We start from the raw sequence: 23,606 nt of genomic DNA, 5'->3' as shown, positions 1-23,606 counted from the left end.
TCTTTACCTACCATATTAAAGTGTGCTTATCATCTGTCGTGATGTGTTTGTGGAGAACTACGAATTGGTCTCCTGCATTTGCACGGTTAGTAAATGTTGTCTTTATCTCCTGGAAACTGGTGTGCTACGTTGTAAAGAATCCTCTTATTTCTCACCGGTTATTTCAATTCTTGTCAAAAAGTAATCATTATGGTTTTAATTTGTTCCAGTTGTTTGTATTGAAGTTGATACAAGAAATTAAAACTAATTGTTAATTGTTCTTAACTTTTTGACAAATAATTGGAATTTGCCCGTTGAAACATTCCTGCAGTTATTTCTTAAGCAATTTGGGAAAGGTAATAGAGCTTGTACCATTTGTACATAATGTAAAAATGTATTTAATCTTTTATAATTAAAAATTGCGGCCACGGTTATTGCAGAGGGAATGTCCTATGACCTAAACTGATATATATTGCGCACGAACCAGTAGATAAATATCACTTTCAAATTAATACCATTTTGGAGATAATTTGAAAAGTAATTAACATTTTTGCTTTTCATGTCGGCCTTTTTTTTTCTACTATAAGTTTGTTTAGTTTACTATATTTGTTTTACCTCCAGAATCTACCAAGAGGGCTTATGCTTCATTACTCTGCAAACATTTATAAATTGAATTCTTTGAGTGTGGTAAAAGTTCCATTAAAATGACACAGCTGAAATTTTAAGTTACTGTAGTATAGATGCATGGAGAATCTTCCGAATTCTATAACAAAAAACATTGTTTTTCTTGCCATTGTGTCGAAGACACAATTACTTTAGAGCTTATAATCTGAACCTCTGCTAAAAAATATAAAGCAAAAAAGATATCAACTCTGAATGGAATATTAGGGAGCCAGTGGAGCCACAAACTTAATTTAAGCTATAAATGTAAACTTATTTCTTAAAATCTTTCTTTAGCTTTCCCGAATTTAGTTCTTTTCTTCTTTTTGTGGATAGATTCAAAAAACCTTTCTTCTTGCAAAATGTTTTACCTTCTTTCTTGTTAATTCAGTTAGAAGGCTATGGATTCAGTTTCCATGTAGGTATGAAACGTAAAGCTGAGCACAATAACAGAGGAGTGTGAAAGTGGAGTCACGAAAAGCAGTTCATCAGTTGTCGTGGTACAGAGGGGCATGGATAGGAAAAAGAACAATTTCTTCCTCATAATGAATTTCACCGAAGCTGCCGAGGATTAGTTCGTCTTTACAACACAATGCCTAGCGTTACTATCATGACTTAGGCCTAAGCCGAACGTCGAACTTTACATGAGACGAAGCAAACTTTAAGTGGCTTAAGTTCATGAAAAGGTCGACGTCTGGCTAAGTTACGTTCGTCTGAATGAGTTTGGATCGTCCAACACGTTCTATCTGTCTGCCTCAGACGGATAGAACGTCTGAAGATCTTATCCGTCGATCTTCACATGCGACGAACTAAAATTACCTAATAAAATAAAAATTGGTTTGAAAATGTCTATTTAGCCTCGTTCGAGAGAAAATGTATTGCTGAAACCCTTCTGGCTGGCTAAAGTTGCCTTTTGGTCAGGTTCAGTTGATTGGTTCGACGTGTCCTAAGTTCGACGTCTGAACCAACAGACGATCTTAACTTAATTTAGGTCGACCCAAATTAGAGTTTGGTTCGTCTCATGAAAAGTTCGACTTTTGGCCTAGGCCTGAAATGTTCAGTCGTGTGTTGCTCATTTTCTTGCCATGCCCTGTGGAATAATTTTACGCTCTGCTTGAAATCCTTGTTGTAGTGTTTATTCTTCTAGAATGGAATTGCTGTGTGAGACTAGCTTAGTTACCGAGCAGCATAGACTGAACTGGTCATGAAGTGACCTAAAGTAAAGGAATAAGGAAAACATTTCTCCGCCTCAAGATGGTTTTCAGACTGGGAATGTCAATCGAGATAAGCTTTTTGTCTGCTCTTTTTCAGAAGCATTTCAAGAGGTGAGTGCCATTAACTTTAACTTTTTTATCCTATGATGTTATATTAAAAGTTTCAATCAAAGCCTGTTATCTTAAATTATTTCTCACACCAAGCAGGCTGCCTCAAATTTGTCCTGAACACCTAAAAAACTGGACGCGTGCGATTAAAATTTTACATTACAAAAATAAAAGAAAGTTAAATGTTGAAAAGAACGTTGCTTACACTGGTTGTTAGTAATTTCTTCAGTATCCTCTGCAAGAGAATATACTCTTAATCTTCACTGAAGCCGAACCTTTAGGCTGAGATACCAAACAATTTCTGTTAGAAACGAATATGGTGAAGAAAATTTGAATAGATAGTCTCTTTACCTACCATATTAAAGTGTGCTTATCATCTGTCGTGATGTGTTTGTGGAGAACTACGAATTGGTCTCCTGCATTTGCACGGTTAGTAAATGTTGTCTTTATCTCCAGGAAACTGGTGTGCTACGTTGTAAAGAATCCTCTTATTTCTCACCGATTATTTCAATTCTTGTCAAAAAGTAATCATTATGGTTTTAATTTGTTCCAGTTGTTTGTATTGAAGTTGATACAAGAAATTAAAACTTATTGTTAATTGTTCTTAACTTTTTGACAAATAATTGGAATTTGCCCGTTGAAGCATTCCTGCAGTTATTTCTTAAGCCATTTGGGAAAGGTAATAGAGCTTGTACCATTTGTACATAATGTAAAAATGTATTTAATCTTTTATAATTAAAAATTGCGGCCACGGTTATTGCAGAGGGAATGTCCTATGACCTAAAATGATATATATTGCGCACGAACCAGTAGATAAATATCACTTTCAAATTAATACCATTTTGGAGATAATTTGAAAAGTAATTAACATTTTTGCTTTTCATGTCGGCCTTTTTTTTTCTACTATAAGTTTGTTTAGTTTACTATATTTGTTTTACCTCCAGAATCTACCAAGAGGGCTTATGCTTCATTACTCTGCAAACATTTATAAATTGAATTCTTCGCGTGTGGTAAAAGTTCCTTTAAAATGACACAGCTGAAATTTTAAGTTACTGTAGTATAGATGCATGGAGAATCTTCCGAATTCTATGACAAAAAACATTGTTTTCTTGCCAGTGTGTCGAAGACACAATTACTTTAGAGCATATAATCTGAACCTCTGCTAAAAAATATAAAGCAAAAAAGATATCAACTCTGAATGGAATATCATTACAGAAACGCACCCATTGAAAAACGTCGCCCGTGAAAAGTGGGGTACCCATTAGGCTTTGCGAGCAAAAACGAAGTTTCAAAGACTACCGTCGTTTTCGGTCTCTTATGAACTTCATAGCGGTTAACTGTTCTCACACTTTCAAGAGACAATGCAGAAACAATAGAAGTAGGTTGCCATTGTTTTAAGTGTTGGAATGTCTTTGTCAGTGCTTCAAGTTTATGCAAAGAGAAGCATTTTTCTTCCTCGTGCACTAACATAAAACCCTCGCGAATTCGATAGTCTCGTGCGAATCGTTTTGATGGCAAAACAGTTCAAGCTAATCAGAAACCAAATTATTCTTCACTTAAAAATTCATCTTCACGAAAATCACTCGATAAGATTGAATAAAAATGTTTGCAGCGTTTATAAATATTATTATCAGAAGCAGTGTTGTAGTTGTTTTCAAGAGACGGATTAGATCGCTGTTTAGGTTTGGCCGTTAAATATGTAGTTATAGCGTTCTTAAAGCAAGTATCGCTCTTAATTTTGCCTTATACTTTGCTAAAATCAATATCTTAAATGAAGAATGTAAGTGAGAGTGCTTTTTCGTCGAATTTGCCCGTAAATTTTAAGGTTTACAATATTATCCAAAACCCGTGACAAAATGTAAACAAACTATTAACGCATCGGTTGCGCTCATATTTCATCGATCGATTCGAACACCAAGAAGTTTGTAAAAGGTAAAAATTCATTTTAAGTCAGTGCATTGAATTATTTACGGCAAAATCAACAACAATCATCGAGGATTTTTCAATTTTGAAGCGTTTAACAGTCACCTGCTAATTCGGAGTAAATTTAGACAGTTTTTAAACAGACTGAGCTATTGTTAGTCGCGTAAAGTTCTATTCTTCATCGAAGAATAGGCAAATGTTGCGGATGTCTGAGCAGGAACAATAACCAGGAAAGGGATATACCCAGGGGATTTCTTGATTGACACTAAATTAACGTCATTTTTCACTTATTTGCATTTTCACGATCGACGTTTTTGAATGGGCGCGTTTCTGTAATATAGGGAGCCAGTGGAGCCACAAACTTAATTTAAGCTATAAATGTAAACTTATTTCTTAAAATCTTTCTTTAGCTTTCCCGAATTTAGTTCTTTTCTTCTTTTTGTGGATAGATTCAAAAAACCTTTCTTCTTGCAAAATGTTTTACATTCTTTCTTGTTAATTCAGTTAAAAGGCTATGGTTCAGTTTCCATGTAGGTATGAAACGTAAAGCTGAGCACAATAACAGAGGAGTGTGAAAGTGGAGACACGAAAAACAGTTCATCAGTTGTCGTGGTACAGAGGGGCATGGATAGGAAAAAGAACAATTCCTTCCTCATAATGAATTTCACCGAAGCTGCCGAGGATTAGTTCGTCTTTACAACACAATGCCTAGCGTTACTATCATGACTTAGGCCTAAGCCGAACGTCGAACTTTACATGAGACGAAGCAAACTTTAAGTGGCTTAAGTTCATGAAAAGTTCGACGTCTGGCTAAGTTACGTTCGTCTGAATGAGTTTGGATCGTCCAACACGTTCTATCTGTCTGCTTCAGACGGATAGAACGTCTGAAGATCTTATCCGTCGATCTTCACATGCGACGAACTAAAATTACCTAATAAAATAAAAATTGGTTTGAAAATGTTTATTTAGCCTCGTTCGAGAGAAAATGTATTACTGAAACCCTTCTGGCTGGCTAAAGTTGCCTTTTGGTCAGGTTCAGTTGATTGGTTCGACGTGTCCTAAGTTCGACGTCTGAACCAACAGACGATCTTAACTTAATTTAGGTCGACCCAAATTAGAGTTTGGTTCGTCTCATGAAAAGTTCGACTTTTGGCCTAGGCCTGAAATGTTCAGTCGTGTGTTGCTCATCATCGCCTCATTTTCTTGCCATGCACTGCGGAACAATTTTACGCTCTGAATGAAATCCTTCTTCAGTATCCTCTGCAAGAGAATATACTCTTAATCTTCACTAAAGCCGAACCTTTAGGCTGAGATAGCAAACAATTTCTGTTAGAAACGAATATGGTGAAGAAAATTTAAATAGATAGTCTCTTTACCTACCATATTAAAGTGTGCTTATCATCTGTCGTGATGTGTTTGTGGAGAACTACGAATTGGTCTCCTGCATTTGCACGGTTAGTAAACGTTGTCTTTATCTCCAGGAAACTGGTGTGCTACGTTGTAAAGAATCCTCTTATTTCTCACCGGTTATTTCAATTCTTGTCAAAAAGTAATCATTATGGTTTTAATTTGTTCCAGTTGTTTGTATTGAAGTTGATACAAGAAATTAAAACTAATTGTTAATTGTTCTTAACTTTTTGACAAATAATTGGAATTTGCCCGTTGAAGCATTCCTGCAGTTATTTCTTAAGCAATTTGGGAAAGGTAATAGAGCTTGTACCATTTGTACATAATGTAAAAATGTATTTAATCTTTTATAAGTAAAAAGTGCGGCCACGGTTATTGCAGAGGGAATGTCCTATGACCTAAAATGATATAAGTAGTATAGGGCGCACCGAATTAACCTCTTTTTTGGGCAGGAATTTCATTAACTTGGGCAGGAATAAATTAACGCCAATGACATCATAACCTTTTGTCTTGATCTCATGAATAAAATGCGCAGGAATCTCATTAACTTGCGCAGGAATCAATTAACGGCGATGGCGTCATAACCTTTCGTCTTTATTTCATGAGTAAAATGCGCAGGAATCTCATAAAGAAAAGGTCATGTGCTATTTTTATTTTGTGGCGGTCATGGTTGGTATAACCGGTTTGACAGGTTTTAGTTATTTTCGGAAGATGATGTCATATGTATTCCGGGGTACTATGATGTCATAGTTGTTTTGATTGGTTGACCGGAATTAGAAAGACGCTCATTGGCTGTCTCGTTTGACGAAGCATTCTGGTTGGTTGCCGTATTTTGCATTGTTTGAACGGCATAAAAGCTGCTCACTGCCAAGCGCATCGTTCACACATTGTGAGTAAGTTGAGTGCGAGTAGTCATGGCCTTCAACCAGTTCACCACTTTGGAAGAGTTTGAAAATTTCATCTGGCACAACGAGATACCAAGCGATCAGATTTCTGAAGCGGTGGATCGAATGATGACCTTAACATTTCCAGAAGAGGTACGTTATTAACGTTTGAATGTCATTCAAGGCTAGATTCTTTTAGTAACACGTAGTTTCATTCTAGGTCCAGCCTTCCAATACACCTTTGCAAGATTCCAATATTCCTGCTGAAGTGTTGCAGCCATGGAATGATTGGGAGAAAGAGTTTGAAACGGTAAGTGTTCGGTAAAGTTTGTCCTTGTTGACACGTAAAAACGTAGTTTAAGTACTTTGAGTCTCATCATATCTATCTTCTCAGCCTTCTCCTAACCAAGTACAGAGTGGAGCTGGGAGAAAACGATCCTCGCAGGTAGGTGTTTTCGTAATTACTTTACTCACTTTTCTTATTTAAACACATAGTTTGTCAGGCATTTAAACGATTTACGTTTATTTTATAGGATGATGTAGACATATCTCCTCCCGCTAAAAAGACGCGACATGAATGTCCCACTTGCAAAAAAGTATTCACTCGAGCAGATAATTTAAAACAACATCAACAGATACACATCAACGAGAAACAGCACGACTGTCCTAAGTGTGACAAGAAATTCAGACGAAAATCGCATTTATTACGGCACGAAAAACAAGTTCACGAGCGCCGAGCAGCTCAACGGGAATACAAATGTACTACCTGCGGAGACGTATTCCACAATATGGCACCATTCCAAGCACGTCAAAAGACGGCTCATACCAAACCCTCTTTAAGTAAGAAACGTCCAAGGGACGAGGAAACAGGTAGGAAGCAGTGAACTTTTCTGTTATATTTCAGTAAGATAAAATTATATTTTGTGTCAAGGATTAGTCGTAGGTAACTTTTTACTTGCTTCTTGTCGTCTTCTTCTTCTCGTCACCTAGCTACGAGGCCATCCGATAGGGAGAGGTCAAAGTCTGCCTCACTACATCGTGGAAAATCGCGGTATTGTTGCCTTAGATCGAAACCGACAGACTGGTAAACCATACAAAGACAATCTCTGTTTCTTGCGGGCCTTGGCTGTTCACAATGGTTGTCATCCGAAAAATCTGGAGCGGGATGCCAAGCATTACTATGAGAAATATCGAGAATTTTTTCCTGAGAAAAAGAAATTTTGTGGTGTAAAGCTGAAAGAACTGATAGACCTAGAACACCTATATGAAGTCAATATCTTTGTATATGCATTGGAGCCCACCAAACAAGATGAGGAAGAAAATGAAGACGATGAACCCAATGATACCAAGCCAGAGATTGCCGCTGAGCTGATCATCGATCTCTTTGTCACTATCCAAGTACCCTCTACCTTAACCTTTACCAGCGCCATTTCTCCTACATTAAAGATTTGAAGAAATACACCAAATCTTACTGCTGCTCTCAATGTGGGAAATTCTGGAAACATGTGGGTATGTTACATCGTCACGAGAGAACCTGCGAGGCTAAAGTCCATTACAAGTTCCCTGGCGGTGCGTACAAGACGCCACCCACCATCTTTGAGCTGCTCGAAGATGAAGGCTTCACCATTCCACCACATTTAAAGTACTTTCCATACAGAGCCACCTTTGACTTCGAATGCATGTTTAATCGTCAGACTGGCCTAAATAATACCGACAAACTCACCTGGAACGCCAAGCATATCCCTCTAAGTGTCAGTGTCTGCTCTAATGTCCCAGACTACGACCACCCCAAGTGTTTTGTGTCAACTGGGGACTCCAAACACCTCGTCAAAGAGATGATAGCCTGCCTAGTGGAAATCAGTCAAAAGAGCTCCGACCTGATGAAGCAAGAGTTTTCATTCCTGTATGAAGCGATAGACCAAAAGCTAGAAGAAATAAAACAAAAGTCAGAACAACAGACCGGAGAGAGTGGTACAGACGTTAGCGTCCAAGAAGATAGCGATGATAAAGGAGAAGATCTTATGGAGACCGATGATGAAGAAGAAGACATAGAATCTGAGACAGAAGAAGATCGTGCCTTCCTGGATGATGAAGTGGAAAGTGAGCAAGGTGCCTCGTTTTACCGAGCTTTAGATCGCGAACGCGAGAACCGAATAGATAGATAGATAGATAGATAGCTTTATTAAAAATCCATTGCAGCCCAAGGGCTGGATTACGGACTGTACAATACGTTGAATACTAAGACTAACTATTATAAATAAATATCAGTAAATAAATAAAACAAAGGAACAAAATACAACGTCATGAAATTTAAGAAAATAGCCGCGAATTTACAATAAAACCATTAGAAAATAGCCGCGTTATGCATGATAAAACTATTCATTAGTCTATTTGTTCTACAAAGAGGAACGTTAAAAACGCGCTTACTCCTTAAGGCTACAGTACTAAGATTACGTGGCGGCAAAAGGCCATGTAATTTGTGGAGGCTGTTGTCCTTAATCTCATTGAATAGGCGCTCTGTCAGCCATTGGCGCCGTTGGTGGAGGGTGGCAATATTGCACTCTTTTAGAGCCTCTTGATAGCCTAAATCAGGGAAAATAATTCTAAGTGCACGGCGCTGAATTTTCTCTAGCTCTTCAGAGAGATACTCAGGCAGACCATTGTGGAAAACTTGGCAGGCATATTCAGACATGGGCCGGATACAGAGTGATGATGAAGAGTATGTGGACGATAAACCAGAAGCGAACCATCCTGAACCTCAGAAGAAAAAGTCCACCCCTTAAAGAAGCTGAGAGAGAGATTCGAGGAATACCTGGAAGAACTCCCGGTTCTTGGTTTCAATTCTGGAAAATATGATTTGAATGCTGTGAAAGAATTTCTCTTGCCTGTCCTAGTCCAGAATGAGGAAGTACAGTTCACCATAAAACGTAACAACAATTTCATGTGCTTGAAGACCGACCACCTTCGCTTTCTCGATGTCACCAACTTTCTTGCTCCTGGGTTCAGCTATGCCAAATTCCTGAAAGAGTACGAATGTCCGCAAACCAAAGGTTTCTTCCCATACGAATGGATGGATTCGCTTGACAAGTTAGACCACCCTTCTCTTCCTCCTCACGACGCCTTCTTCTCTACACTGAAAAACGAAAACATCACAGAGCAAGAGTACCAGTACTGCCAACAAGTGTGGTCTGACAACAACATGCAGACATTTAAAGATTTTCTAATCTGGTATAACAACCTTGACGTCCAACCCTTCTGCGATGCCCTTGAAAAGATGTGCGCCTTTTGGAAAGACAAGAACATTGACATGCTGCGACAAGGAATCTCTATCGCCGGTGTCACCTTGACTTATCTGTTTACAACCCTGGAACCTGGCATTTACTTTTCTCTCTTTGACGAGAAAAATAAAGATTTATACACTTTGTTCAAGAAAAATATGGTAGGAGGCCCCAGCATCATCTTCCACCGATATCATGAAAAAGACAAGACCAAGATCAGAGAGAGAGTTAATAGATCAAGGCAAAGAACCAAAAATGTGCCAGAAAATAGTAGGATATGACGCCAACGCTCTCTATCTCTGGGCCATCATGCAAAACATGCCCACAGGATCTTTTACGAGACGACGCGAAGAAACCAACTTCAAAAAAGAAAGCTCCACCAAGATGGCCACGGAGTGGTTGGAATGGAAAGCTGAGGAAATGGGAGTTCACATACGTCACCAGATGAACGACACGGAAAAACGCATAGGTGAAAGAAAGCTCCCAGTGGATGGTTTTCATGGTCCTTCACAAACAGTTTTCCAGTTCCACGGCTGTTGGTGGCATGGTCATAACTGCTACCTAACTAAAGGAAAGGAAATTAATTAAAAAAGAAAGAAACCAATGGCTGAGGTCAGGGAAGAAACTACAGCAAATTCAAATTATATCAGAGATCAAGGCTACAATCTCGTGGAGATGTGGGAGTGCCAGTGGCGCCGAATGAAAAAAACTGACTCTGCAGTACAATATTTCATGAACGGAAAGTTTCACCGACCCCTTGACCACCTCCAGACCCTGGATGAAAATCAGATTATAAAAGCTATCAGAGACGAGTCTCTCTTTGGTGTTGTCGAGTGTGACATCACAGTACCTGACCATCTGAAACCGAAGTTCTCCGAAATGTGTCCAATCTTCAAAAATACGCAGATTTCTAAAGAAGATATTGGTGAATACATGCAAACCTTTGCCGAGGAGCAACATATCATGCCTCAACCTCGTAGAAGTCTAATAGGTAGCTATTTTGGAGAAAAGATCTTGTTGGCCACACCGCTCATTAAATGGTACTTGGAGCACGGGTTAGAAGTCACCAGGATTTACCAAGTGGTCGAGTACACACCCGTTCCTTGTTTCCAGCCCTTTGGAGAAGCTGTCTCCGATGCCAGGCGTGCTGGGGATGTGGACCCGAACAAAGCCATCATCGCAGATACAATGAAATTAGTAAGTATGATTTCATTTGTAAAAGCATTTTGCCACTTTTTTCCTTATGCAAACCTTATTAATGTTCTGATACATTATTTATTAGGTCGGGAATTCCAGTTACGGGAAGACGATCACGGACCAAGAACGCCACAGAGAGGTTAAGTTCTGCGAAGAAACAAAGGCCTCACGGCTTATCAACACACCCTTCTTCAGACAGATTGACCGGATCGAAGACAACACTTATGAAGTCCAGTCTTGCAAGAAAACGGTCAAGTTGAATCTACCCATGCAAATCGGATTTTTTGTTTATCAGTATGCTAAACTCAGAATGCTTCAGTTCTATTTTGATTTTCTTGACAAGTATTTAGATCGTAGTGATTTTCAGTATTGTGAAATGGATACAGACTCTGCCTATATCGCGATCGCGGGTCCATCAGTTGATAGTTTAGTCAAACCTGAGTTAAGGGCAGAATTTCAAAAGGATAAGTTTAACTGGTTCCCCAGAACCGATACACCAGAGAACAAAGCATATGATAAGCGAACACCCGGTCTTTTCAAAGAAGAATGGTCAGGGGAAGGAATAATCGGTCTCAGTAGTAAAACCTATTATTGCTTTGGTTCCTACGATAAGTTTAGTTGCAAAGGAGTAAACAAAACATGTAATGATATCAATAAAGAAAAATATCTTAATGTTCTACTGACCAAACAAAGCAGTTCAGGACTTAACAAGGGTTTCCGTGTAGTCAATAACAGTATGTATACATACGAACAAGTTCGTGATGGTTTTTCGTACTTTTACCCCAAAAGAAAAGTATTGGACGATGGGGTAACCACCATTCCATTAGACATTTAACGCTGCTTTGTAAATAATTTCTTGTACATAGATTAGTTTTGTTCTTGGAACTGAAAATTTGTATAGAATTTCATTACTCACAAAGAGTTTTCAAACATTGTAGTGTGTGACTTGTAACTAAAACTAAGTTGGCTGAAAAAAATGACTTGTTTCCTGACTCAACGCGCACGGCTTACACGCGAGAGCTCCACGCGCGCCCAGGGGAAAAAACACAGGGCTAAAAAGGTGCCCTTTATGCCCTTTCTGCCCGATCTGCCCGATAAATTGTATGTTTCAAACAGTTTAGTTCAGTTTTAACCAACCTTTCAGAGGGGAAACATGAAGAGACTAAGATGTAAACATTGTCTGATTCCAGGTTGCGGGTCTAAATTTTTAGTTCGATTAGCAAATCATTTAACTCAAGTCCACGACTTATCGGAAATAGAACGAAAATATTGGCTTCAATTTGCAAAATTACAAAATACCAATGCGATTCGTGTGTATGACAAAGAGGCTGAACCCAAAACAGTTTTTCTATAAACAAGAGTGCATGCAGTTAAGTTAATCAGTTGTGATCATGGACCCGAGATGGAAACATCCTTTCCCCGCGCTTGTGGCCGGCCCAACATGTTGTGGGAAAAGTCAGTTTGTAAAACGTTTACTAGAAGCAGGAGAAGACATGATTGATGATGCCCCGGAAAAAATCATCTGGTGTTATGGCATGTATCAACCAGCCTACGATGAGATGCTTAAAACTATTCCGAACATTATATTTGTTGAAGGAGTGCCTGGTGAACTGGAAACCCTAATTAATCCCTCTATGCGGAATTTAGTCGTCATTGATGACTTAATGCACGAGCTTAGCAATGATCAGCGAATGACTAATTTGTTTACCAAGGGCTGTCACCATCGCAATCTCAGCGTGATCTTTATTCTCCAAAACATGTTTCATCGTGGAAAAGAACTGAGAGATATGAGCTTGAATTCGCATTACCTAGTGGTGTTCAAAAGTCCGCGTGATAGTAGTCAAGTCAATCATTTAGCAAGACAAATGTTTCCCGGTCATGTCAAGTACATGCAAGAAGCTTTTGAGGATGCGACAAATAGACCCTATGGATATTTATTTTGCGATCTTAAACCGGAAACGCCTACCGACTTCCGGCTGCGTACGAATATTTTCCCCGGGGAGACTCAGTACGCTTACGTCAGAAAAGTATAAAAAGCGTGAACCACATCATTTTTCTTCAGTTGAGGATGGCACAGCGACTTAGAAAGAACCACGATTTTCTGAAACTGCTTGTCAAGTGTACACCAGCTCAGCGTAAAGCCATTTTGAAGGTGGCAGACGACGCTTTAGTAAGAACCATTTGTGAGTGTGTTTTAAACGTGCTTAAAGGAACAGTGCCTGTCAGTAAGCCAGCCAAGAAAAAACTTTTACCTCACAAGAAATCTTTGATCGTTTTAGCCGAAAAAAGTTCACCATTCGATAAGAAAAAGAAATTGTTGGTACAACACGGAGGAAATTTTTTAAGTGTTTTGCTACTTCCCGTTCTCCGTGTGTTAAGTTCGATTCTTACCTAAAATGAATAACACAAAGCGCATGGTTCTCGTGCCCGAGAACACCTTGGAAAGATTACAGCAACGCCAGCAGATACTAACCCCACCCGTCACACAAACTCTTAGAAACTTGGATAGTGAAATGACCGATATTTTATCCAGTAAAGAACTTGATGATGAACAAAAAGCTAGGCTTTACAATCAAGTGTTGCAGCGGTACTTGACTTATTACGATCAGCGAAAAGGTCAACCTCTTCATGTGAAAATATCAACCCCCAAAGCAGTAGAAACACCTAAACCAGAAGAAAATGAACAACCTTCGGAAGAACCTGTCCCGGAAAAATTCACTTCATCAGCCGTAGAGGCAGAGGTCATGAAAAGTGTACCCAAAATTTACAAAGCCGAGGCTAGACAATTGTTGGATAAAATTAAAGAGCATCAAGATGTATTGCATTGGAATGATAAAGGAGAGCTTTTGTATGAAACCAAACCCATTCCAGGTTCTCATCTGGTGGACCTAGTCAACGACACATTGCGTCACCGCAAAGGATTTGAACCAGTAGGATGGTCGGTGTTTGCGAGGGGTCTGGCCCGAAAGAATGTCCCGGAAAATCTAGTGCGTAATCCACAGAGGCAAAGTGCTGTTCGAGAATTTAAAGCAAGGGTGAGAGACGAAACCCCTAACAGTCTTTCCCGTTGGCTACCTAGCCCACCTGTGACGGTATCCCCCGTGAAAAAACAGCGGCGAAGAAATGCGAGTCCACGCCCTGAGGCCGTGCGCTGGTTAAAGTTATAAAATCACCACAAGAGACATTATTATTATTATTGTAAATCATCTCTTTATTTTGTTCACTCAATAAAAGATGTTGAAAAGAAATTACAAGGTGTTTATTTATTGAACTTTGTGCTGTGCTTGTGCTCTTTGCTTGTTTAGATCAGTGCGATATTTCGGAAGACTTATAGGAAAATGTGTTTCAATAAATCGCTTGACAAGACTATCATTTTTACGTGTGTTATTAGAAAAACGATGCACAATTGTACTCATACTTACTTGCCGACTACGATATAAAGCAAAATACAAACAGTAATGTCCGCAGACTTTGGAATAAATGCTCTGTAATGTCTCAGTATTAAAAATCCACTGGTTAGAATTGTTGTTTAAAAAGGTAGTAAATGTTCCTGAATATTTGCTGGGAGGTGCTCCGTAAGAATCGAAAAATTCTCCCTCTTGCTCCTTGGTGAAATAAAACGCCACCCAATGCGAACCTGGCTTGTCACTCGTATCCACATTGGCGATATATAGGGCTGGGTATTGCGAAACACTTGCAGGTAGCTTGTCTGAGGGATACACGCCTTGAAACACACCTCGTGTAAATTTATCCTTTCTCAAAATAAGGGTCAGTTGAATGGTGTCCATTTCTAGTTTGTATAGTCGTAGAGAACGTTTCGGTTTGCGTCGACCTCAATCACGTTTTGAAATTCAGCGTAGACGATAAGGTTAACCGTGTTGGCGAGTGCTTCCGAGAAATGAAGCTCCAAGCGCAGGTTTCCTTGTTTTATAAGCTCAAAATGATCTCCCGGGCAGTGATCTGGGGTCAAATCAAATGCGAATAAGGTGTAACCAGAGCCGTAATCACTTCTATTTATCTGATTGTCCGTATCCTGGGAAAGCTTTCCAATACCAGAGAAAAGACTTTGATAGCCGGCTATCACATTTTGACCACCAGCGGCGTCAAACTTCAGGAACAAAGGTTTTCGGGGAATTTGTTCTCCGTCCACGTACACACCCACTTGAGTTAAATTGTGGTGATTGAAGTTGAAGGGGTTGGTACGGTAACTCCCATTGTAAGCCTCTGTGTCCACTAATCCCAATACTATGCGCTTGGGAATTTGACCCAAAAAGATGTTGTCAGGGTTAAAACTACTAAATCCTCTTGGAATAGAGAGCACTTTACAGTCGATTCTACGAATGGGGTACTTGGCGCTGGAGTGTTTTAGCCCAGCTGCATGGCCTAGAATGATAGAAGAGGCAACCTTGACTCTGCGTACAAACAAGATGGCTTCTGTGATAACCACTTTGAAATTAGCTCCGGCTGCTGAGGACACAAGACAAAACACATTCTTGGCTCGGTTTAGTTTGATTCTTAAATTAACTCCATTGAGCATCAACCGGTCTTGAAAGAATATATCACTGTGAATGGGTCCCATCATATCCACCGTATGACTCTCTTTGGTAAACTCATAGCGAGCCTTTAATCCAAGGTTTGCTTCATCGTCTGCAGCCAAGGGGTTCACTACATTCATCTTTCCAGTAGTATCTTTGTAAAACATGGCCATAGAAAGTTGACTTGTTTTAGCTTCTTCCCCGTAGTTCAGCAAAGACTCAATCATGGCACGATAGGGGTAAGTATTTGTGGATGCAGATATAAGTCGCTCATTCAAGGAAACGTCTGCTTGTGAAAACAGAGAATGTAAAAACAGGTTTACGGGACCCACTTGAATATCGGCATCTAACGCGGTTCCGTTTGCTTTCGTGATCTTAGCTTTCACATAAAGTCGTGTTCGCGCTAAATCTAAATATTCTTCTCCGGTTCCAGATACGTTAAATTCAATAGGACCAGTGTCCGTGATGTTGCTGAGAGGGTGATATTCAATCCATTGCCCTTTGTGAATAGAGGATTGTGTCGCAGGAATAGTAAAAAGATCCAGCTCTGATTTAGTACACTCGCGTGACTCGTGATGAACGAAGGCCATTCTATTCTTTATCAAAAATGGTTTTCGATTTCTTCTGCTGTGGAGATGTTTTTGCTTTCTTTCCCGGAGGCGAACTGATTGTTGATCCTTGCGCTTTCCTTTTTGTACGTTTTTTGCCAGCTCCTGACTGCGCTTGCTGTGACTTCTGGGACGTCATGTTACCTATAGCTTGTTTAGCCTGTTTGCTGATTGCCGTTTTAATGTTATCTCCGCCAAGCACATCTTGGGCAACATTGACACCCGTTTGTAAAGCTTTTTTTCCAACCACCTTAGCACCTTGTTGCAGGTGGGGCATCGCCCAGCGGAACAGACCTTTAAATATGGATCCTAAGCCATAACCTCGCTGAAATCGAGCTCCGTGAAATGCGGGTAAATTTCCACCTTTTGTCTGGCTTGATCTACATAGTACTGTTCGTAAAGCTTATGATTTGGGGCGTGGAGTTTTTTCATTTTTTAAAAGTACTGAGGTTGACTCTGACGAAAATGAAGTGTTAACAACACTCTTCCAAACTCAAATGGCACAGATTCCCCTGTGTCTGTCTTTATATTGACTTCGATGGTTTCAAATTGCTTTCTGCTGACAGGTACATATTGAGGGCGCAAAAACGATTTACTGACTCGCTGGCCATCCTCTCCTTCTACGGGAACAATTCGAAGCAAAGGGACCAGTGCATCGCCAACATATTGTGACTGAATAAGATCACAGTAAATGAAAAGGTCGTGAAAGCCATACTCCAAATCCACTTGTCTTTCAGCGGTAGAGGTATTAGAAATAATTTCTTCTGGTGAAAATCCCAGCAGGTATTCAAGTTTACCAAAGAAAAGTTCTACGTTATTTTGTAGGTGAATAGTCACCTTTCTAATGAAGGTATCGTAGGAAAATGTTACATCGTTATTGAAACGCTTTACATTCTCGATCAGCCCTTTCATCTTTGATAAGATATCTTCAATGGAAGAATAATGACCCGGTGGTATAATTAGGACCTCCCATACTCCGGACAATTCTTGGTTCCGAAGGAAGAATCGATTACCAAAATTTCCTTGGACATTATTCCAGCTGTGAGGATAATGAATTTCTGTTAACGCTACTTCCCAGTCCCCCGTCAAGCTAACGGTTTGAGGTAAACCAACATGGTACTCCGTTAATGTGTTGTTGGGAAACTTATCGAGGCTCCTATTGCTTGGAAGATGCAGGTAAAACTGTGTTACCTCCATCGTATCGTGTGTTCAAATGAACATTTATTCCTGGCGTTCTTAATTTATAACCATACACAACAACATTTGTTTTCAGTTAAAATAACCCTTTTATTGGCTTCACACAAAATGTTACAACTTTGAGATATTACTTTCTGCTATCCAGCTATTAAACTTGTCTGGGTAACCTTTCCATTTTACAAGATACTCTACTACCCCTTTACGCTTTCTCTTCCGCAAAATCTTTTCGACCCGGTACACATCATCGTTCTTAATAATTTTCTGCAATTCAGGCTCATAAAATGTTCCATCTAAGATTTCTCCTGCATCATCTTTTAGTTTATAAACGGGTACTTGACGAGCCATTCGCTTGTAAACAGTAAAAATTTCTTCCGTAAAATTAGGTAAGTAAGATTTTTCAAACGTTCTCTTTACTTTGCTGATCCTAACACGATCTCCCACTTGAAATTTAAAACGCACACGCTTTTCAACGTCATTACCATACAAAGTATCCCATACTTGAGCTTCATTCGCTTTAGTCACCTGGCTCGGTTTCATTTTAATACTTCGGTGGTAGGTGTTATTGTAAGAAGATACTAACTGGGGTAATACATTGATATAGGTGAGAGTGTTTTTGGCCGTGAAATATTTATACATCTTATTCTTAAATGTTCGGTCAAAACGCTCAACCACTGAGGCTTTGAGCCCAGAGTTAACAGTAAAAAAGGCAATGTTGTTGTCACGCAGCAATTTCTGGAACACACGATTTAGGAACTCTGTTCCCTGATCTGTTTGCAGTTTGGTAGGTTTTCGACCAGTAGAAAGGATCTTTTGAAAGGCTTTGACCAGTTCTTGAACTTGTTTTGTCTTCAAAGGTAACACAAAGGCGTACTTGCTGAAGATATCTATACAAGTCAGTAAGTATTTATAACCCTTGTTGTAGCGACTGAGATTTTGAAGATCGATCAAATCCGCTTGAAACTGGGCATCTATTCCAGGAACGATGACTCGGCTTCTCTTGTAGCGTCTTCGCGCGGGCTTGTGAAGAGTATAAACATCTTTCTGACTCAACCATTCTCGGACTTGTTTACGCGATATCTTGTTCTTTCCTTTCTCTTTGACTGCTCTGTAAACAGCATCTAAACCACCGAAACTTGCGGGTTGACTTGGGTCGAGGTAGATGCTGACTAGTTTTTTCTCCATTACAAAATTCCGAGTTTTGTACAACCACTCTACCACCGCAGCAAGCTAATACACAACGTATGCGATTGAAGATGTGTTCAAATCCAAAAGTGGACGAAGGAGGACAGCAACCCATCGCTGATGATCGCTATGAAGGTTCAAACCCGAATGATTTCTTTCCTCTTGATGTTTACTTATATAGCTACTGTGGAATCTGGGTGAGAGTGGGCACGAGAAAATTAAGTAGTAGTTCCCATTCCTCCTCAGTTAATCCCAGCTGATCCGCGAAGTTCAAAAATACCACCAATCGTCCCCAGTTTACTTTTGAAAAGACCTCAGAGTGGAGTTTTTTCGACTTTTTTAGACTCGAACCCGGCAGATCTTTAAATTTTTGTTGAAGCATTTCCATTTCACTTGAAGACACCTTCAATGTTTTGGCTTGTGCGCGATACAGAGAAAAGTCGATCCGAAGCAAAGACAGAGAAAGCCCCATCTTGACTAAGACAGAGACAAACACACACTGACTCACAATTTAGTCATAAACAAATTTTATTACTTTTGCAAACAAAGCTGGTTTTGAATGTCATTAATTACAGAGTCATAAAAATACGGCAACCAACCAGAATGCTTCGTCAAACGAGACAGCCAATGAGCGTCTTTCTAATTCCGGTCAACCAATCAAAACAACTATGACATCATAGTACCCCGGAATACATATGACATCATCTTCCGAAAATAACTAAAACCTGTCAAACCGGTTATACCAACCATGACCGCCACAAAATAAAAATAGCACATGACCTTATCTTTATGAGATTCCTGCGCATTTTACTCATGAAATAAAGACGAAAGGTTATGACGTCATCGCCGTTAATTGATTCCTGCGCAAGTTAATGAGATTCCTGCGCATTTTATTCATGAGATCAAGACAAAAGGTTATGACGTCATTGGCGTTAATTTATTCCTGCCCAAGTTAATGAAATTCCTGCCCCAAAAAGAGGTTAATTCGGTGCGCCCTATACTACTGATATATATTGCGCACGAACCAGTAGATAAATATTACTTTCAAATTAATAACAATTTGGAGATAATTTGAAAAGTAATTAACATTTTTGCTTTTCATGTCGGCCTTTTTTTTTACTATAAGTTTGTTTAGTTTACTATATTTGTTTTACCTCCAGAATCTACCAAGAGGGCTGATGCCTCATTACTCTGCAAACACTTATAAATTGAATTCTTTGAGTATGGTAAAAGTTCCTTTAAAATGACACAGCTGAAATTTTAAGTTACTGTAGTATAGATGCAAGGAGAATCTTCCGAATTCTATAACAAAAAACATTGTTTTCTTGCCAGTGTGTCGAAGACACAATTACTTTAGAGCTTATAATCTGAACCTCTGCTAAAAAATATAAAGCAAAAAAGATATCAACTCTGAATGGAATATTAGGGGGCCAGTGGAGCCACAAACTTAATTTAAGCTATAAAAAAAGGCTCAGTTAAAAGTTTTTAGCATAAATTAATAATATGTTCACATACACTAAAGGACAGAAATATACAGACAACCGAATCTTTTTTGAGTATATGAAATTCTCAGTTTATTTCTGAAACAAATAATTATGGTTTTATGTTTAATGTTACTGATTAATGTGTCATTTCTTCAGCTGCCAGTAAGGGGGCGTCCCTACCATCCGGGACTTTATATGCGTAATTTTAAGACATGAAAGCGAGGCACAAAGCCTCTCTGCTCACTGCGACAAGGAAGTTCGGAAAATGTAAAGCGAGACTCCGCCAACAGCAACAACTGAATCAATTGTTACCATCTGCAGGAACATGAAGCGTAAATGTAAACTTATTTCTTAAAATCTTTCTTTAGCTTTCCCGAGTTTAGTTCTTTTCTTCTTTTTGTGGATAGATTTAAAAAACCTTTCTTCTTGCAAAAAGTTTTAGCTTCTTTCTTGTCAATTCAGTTAGAAGGCTATGGATTCAGTTTCCATGTAGGTATGAAACGTAAAGCTGAGCACAATAACAGAGGAGTGTGAAAGTGGAGTCACGAAAAGTACAATCAACTCTCCAAAAACGTACATCATTGAAACCAGCGCCAGTTAATCCTTCTTGCAGATGGTCAAAGATGTCAGTGTCCACCTTATAGATAGTAAGTAAAAATGACTGACTAACGTCTGCAGTGACTAGTTCTGGTAAGAGTATGTCTCCTTGTAGGCTGACGTCCGAGCTTACTGTGAGGGAGCTTAAGCAACAAGGACGGCGACGGTTACGAAAACTTCACTTGAAAAGTGAATTCGCACTGCTTCAGGCTTCATCGTGTTTATTGTATCTTGTTCAATTCATCAAATGGTAGCAAATTTTTCTGATACTAAAGGACTTCATAATCGAAGTTGAGGAAAAGAACAAGAAAGTCGTTGTCTTGTGTTCACGTTCTCCAAAAAAGTGAAATTAAACAGTTTCACGTCGCAGTCGTGCAACGATTGTAAAGAAATGTACAAAAAAGGCGTGATGCACGCGCAAAGTTGTTGTTTTGCCAATCTAAATCTATCGCTTTTTTGCCGTTCTCGTTGCCGTCTCCGCTGTTGTTGCTTAAGCTCCCCACAGTAACATGTTTGAAAACATGTAGAGTAGACAGGACGAGCCTGTTGTCCTCCGATCTCATTCTGCACGGCATTTCATTCAAAGAGAAAGATGGTTTTGTATGTTGTTGGTCAAAATAAAATTCAGGTTCACGTTGTTTTAATCTACAGCTATATGTATGTTCTCCATTTCCTTTGTGTCTTAACTAATATATAGATTTAGCCAAGGCTAAAAGCGAAGCGTCCATTCATATACTTTTAATTACCTAAAACAAAAACATAATAATTAAAATGAATAAACTTCAACCTACGCAAAGAAATTCAGAAATTTATACTTGTGCTATTAACAAAAAAAGAGAGAAAATTATAAATCAAATCCGATCACAGTAATAGCCTTGGAAAAGAATTCTTACTCATACCTTTTGCATCACTGAACCCTTCCCCACCACACCCCTTTGAGAAGCTGGTGTGTGTGTGTGTGTGTGTGTGTGTGTGTGTTCTGCCCAAAGGTGGGTCCTTCCTTATAGTTCTCGATCTAAGGCGCACCTCTTGACAGCTGCGTAAGGGCTGCCATCCTTCCCTCTACCCAGCAATCCCGCTCGTGGTCTAGCAAATATGTTAAACAGTATGGGTATGGGGGATAACAAGAATCTAATAACCCATGACATTCACGAAATTCTCTGGCGCCCAGTTCACATTTTGTGTTTATAGGTCAATCTTTTCGTCTATATACCCAAATGGTAAATTAGTCCAATTTTTGTGTTTAGAATATGTGGTCTTTCCAAAGTAGGACAACAAAAACCGTTATGTGCCGTAAACAACCCTTTAGATTATACATCACAATATACCTGATACTCAGTAACCTTTACTGTAAGTTATACTATTTGTTTCTTCTGGCGAAAAAGCCCAGGAAGGTTGATGACTTATTAACATTTCCACCTATGAATAACTATAACAAACTGTTCCTTGCGGTTTCCAATTTTCTTTAGTAATGAACCTCCACTGCGCACGCGCGGTCGCTCGGATCCGCTATAATGATTCGTAACATTCATCAATGAATAATTGGGAGACGAAGGAAACTGCAATTCAGCGTGGATTGAAACAACCTAATCCGTATTTTATTTACGTACAACATATCCGGTACAAAACATTTAAGGGGTTAGTATTTAAAGATATGTTCACGGTGTTGTGTCGGTGACGAGCAAAATGCAACGATTTGTTTTTATCAACCGAGTTGGTAGGGAAAGATTGGCAACCGTAGGGGGATAGAGAAGCTGACGCATTATTCAGTAGCTTCTAGTCGATCGCTTACGTGGATCTATTCTCCGTTTTCATGATGTCTTCAAAAAGCAAACTAAAGAATTATCAATTATTCTGAGTCTTTACTTTCATGAGGTATTACAGCAGCTGCACTCCTTTATTTATACAAATTGTCAATTAGAATTAGGGTGCTCCGTTTTGCGATAGAGTACGCGTGTGAGCCCCTCAAGATTTCACCCAACATGGCGTCGCCATACAAATGCTATAATAATAGGCAATTAAGGTTCATATTCCAAGACGGCCCTGGGACGAGCACGATTGCGAAGCTAGCGTGTCATTATGCGTGTCAACTTCTCTGGGTTGCAATTTTGGGGTAACAATGACAGAGATTTTTGGTCCTTTTATGGCCTTCTTTATTGTTTAAGGTAACGTGCCTCTATTGTTCGAGAAACAAAGGTTGCGATTACCGTAGCGAGATCATCGACCGCGAAATTCAAACTTTCGTAAGCCACCGTAGCGTAACAAGCGCCGACTTAGGGGAGTAGGACCAGGGTGTAAAGAAAATATACCGTCGAAAAGATCTAACAGGAGAGGGGTGAGGCTATTTTTATAAAAGCGAGTTTTCAGGCCCGAATAACTGACAACGCGACGACCTAAACAGAACGTGCTAGATTTCCATATTAGTGGAAAAGTTGAATACAGAAGTGAAACGTTTAACATCACTATCAAAAAAAGCCGTATTAGACAAGGACGACGAAAAATTTACTTTACCTTCGGCAGGTTAAAAGGCACTACCCCGCAACGCATGTATTTTCTACCTCGACTGCGTCGATGAAATTAAACTAAGTCAACCCAACCAGCCATTTTCCCTGAACAGTCCGGGCCACAACCAGATCTGGATATATGATGACGTCAACCACATTTGCAAAATGGCGCCTACGCCGAGAAACACGAGGGAAGGTCACTTCCTGGCTCTTTGCTGCGCCTAGAAGTGTCCTTTCCCCAGACTACTTTGAGAGCTGTGACTTTAGACAACAAGAAATCAGGGGTGTAAAGAAAAAATGCCGTCCGATAAAGGTTTGTGCGTTCTTGGGAGGTAAAACGACCGAGCACGAGAGTTTTCCAGCTCAAAGAAATGCCCGACAAGGAGCAAAACATCGAAAAAATGAAGGTGAGTGTCATTTTTTGGACTGTTCGAAAAAATTTTTTTGAAATCTACATAAAATTTGCTTGTTGATAGTGGTCTGTTTGGTGTAGTGCAAAGCAGTTTCACATAGTGCTGTGCTTTTAAAGATGCAAAAGTCAGTTGCGCAGTTAAATGACTGCCTTGTCACGAGCTCAGAAAAGTGAAAACAACAACAATAGCCCCAAGCGAGCCCACATTGTAGGAGGCAATACGATAGCTTTGAATACAAAAATCTTGACTGAAATGATGATGGTTTATTAATCACTGTCATGAGACAGTATGCAACAGTGCAAACCAGTTTCCCACTTATATAATTTTCGATTACTGAATTAAAATGTCAATGCTGACAATATAATAAGAGCATTGGTCATCCCATACACAGATTGAGGTACATAAAAAAATGCCTGTATTTTCGATTGCTCATATA

At 39.4% G+C, this 23,606-nt stretch overlaps 3 protein-coding genes across 4 annotated transcripts in view; 1 reads left to right on the top strand and 2 right to left on the bottom strand.

Annotated features, from left to right (window-relative positions):
• The window catches only part of LOC140951534 (uncharacterized), a 262,305-nt gene that overhangs the window by 141,961 nt on the left and 96,738 nt on the right, over positions 1-23,606 (bottom strand). The window lies entirely within an intron of this gene.
• On the top strand, positions 10,057-11,485 carry LOC140929974 (uncharacterized). Its single transcript, XM_073379651.1, has 2 exons — positions 10,057-10,650; positions 10,736-11,485. Exons 1-2 carry the CDS (start codon positions 10,057-10,059, stop codon positions 11,483-11,485), a joined length of 1,344 nt encoding a protein of 447 aa, XP_073235752.1.
• LOC140929964 (uncharacterized protein F54H12.2-like) lies at positions 14,368-15,775 on the bottom strand. Its single transcript, XM_073379643.1, has one exon. It carries the CDS (start codon positions 15,773-15,775, stop codon positions 14,441-14,443), a length of 1,335 nt encoding a protein of 444 aa, XP_073235744.1. The 3' UTR covers positions 14,368-14,440.

Source organism: Porites lutea, chromosome 1 (genome assembly GCF_958299795.1).
Source record: "Porites lutea chromosome 1, jaPorLute2.1, whole genome shotgun sequence".
NCBI classification, from domain to species: Eukaryota; Metazoa; Cnidaria; class Anthozoa; order Scleractinia; family Poritidae; genus Porites; species Porites lutea.
The sequence above is the reverse complement of the archived record's forward strand: the minus strand, read 5'-3'. Positions and strand labels throughout refer to the sequence as shown.

Bases quoted from the DNA above. Each gene is read 5' to 3' on its own strand.
- LOC140929974 (XM_073379651.1), top strand. From the start codon at position 10,057: ATGGCTGAGGTCAGGGAAGAAACTACAGCAAATTCAAATTATATCAGA. The intron at 10,651-10,735 runs GTAAGTATGATT...ATTATTTATTAG, and splicing joins TCGCAGATACAATGAAATTA to GTCGGGAATTCCAGTTACGG.
- LOC140929964 (XM_073379643.1), bottom strand. From the start codon at position 15,775: ATGGCCTTCGTTCATCACGAGTCACGCGAGTGTACTAAATCAGAGCTG.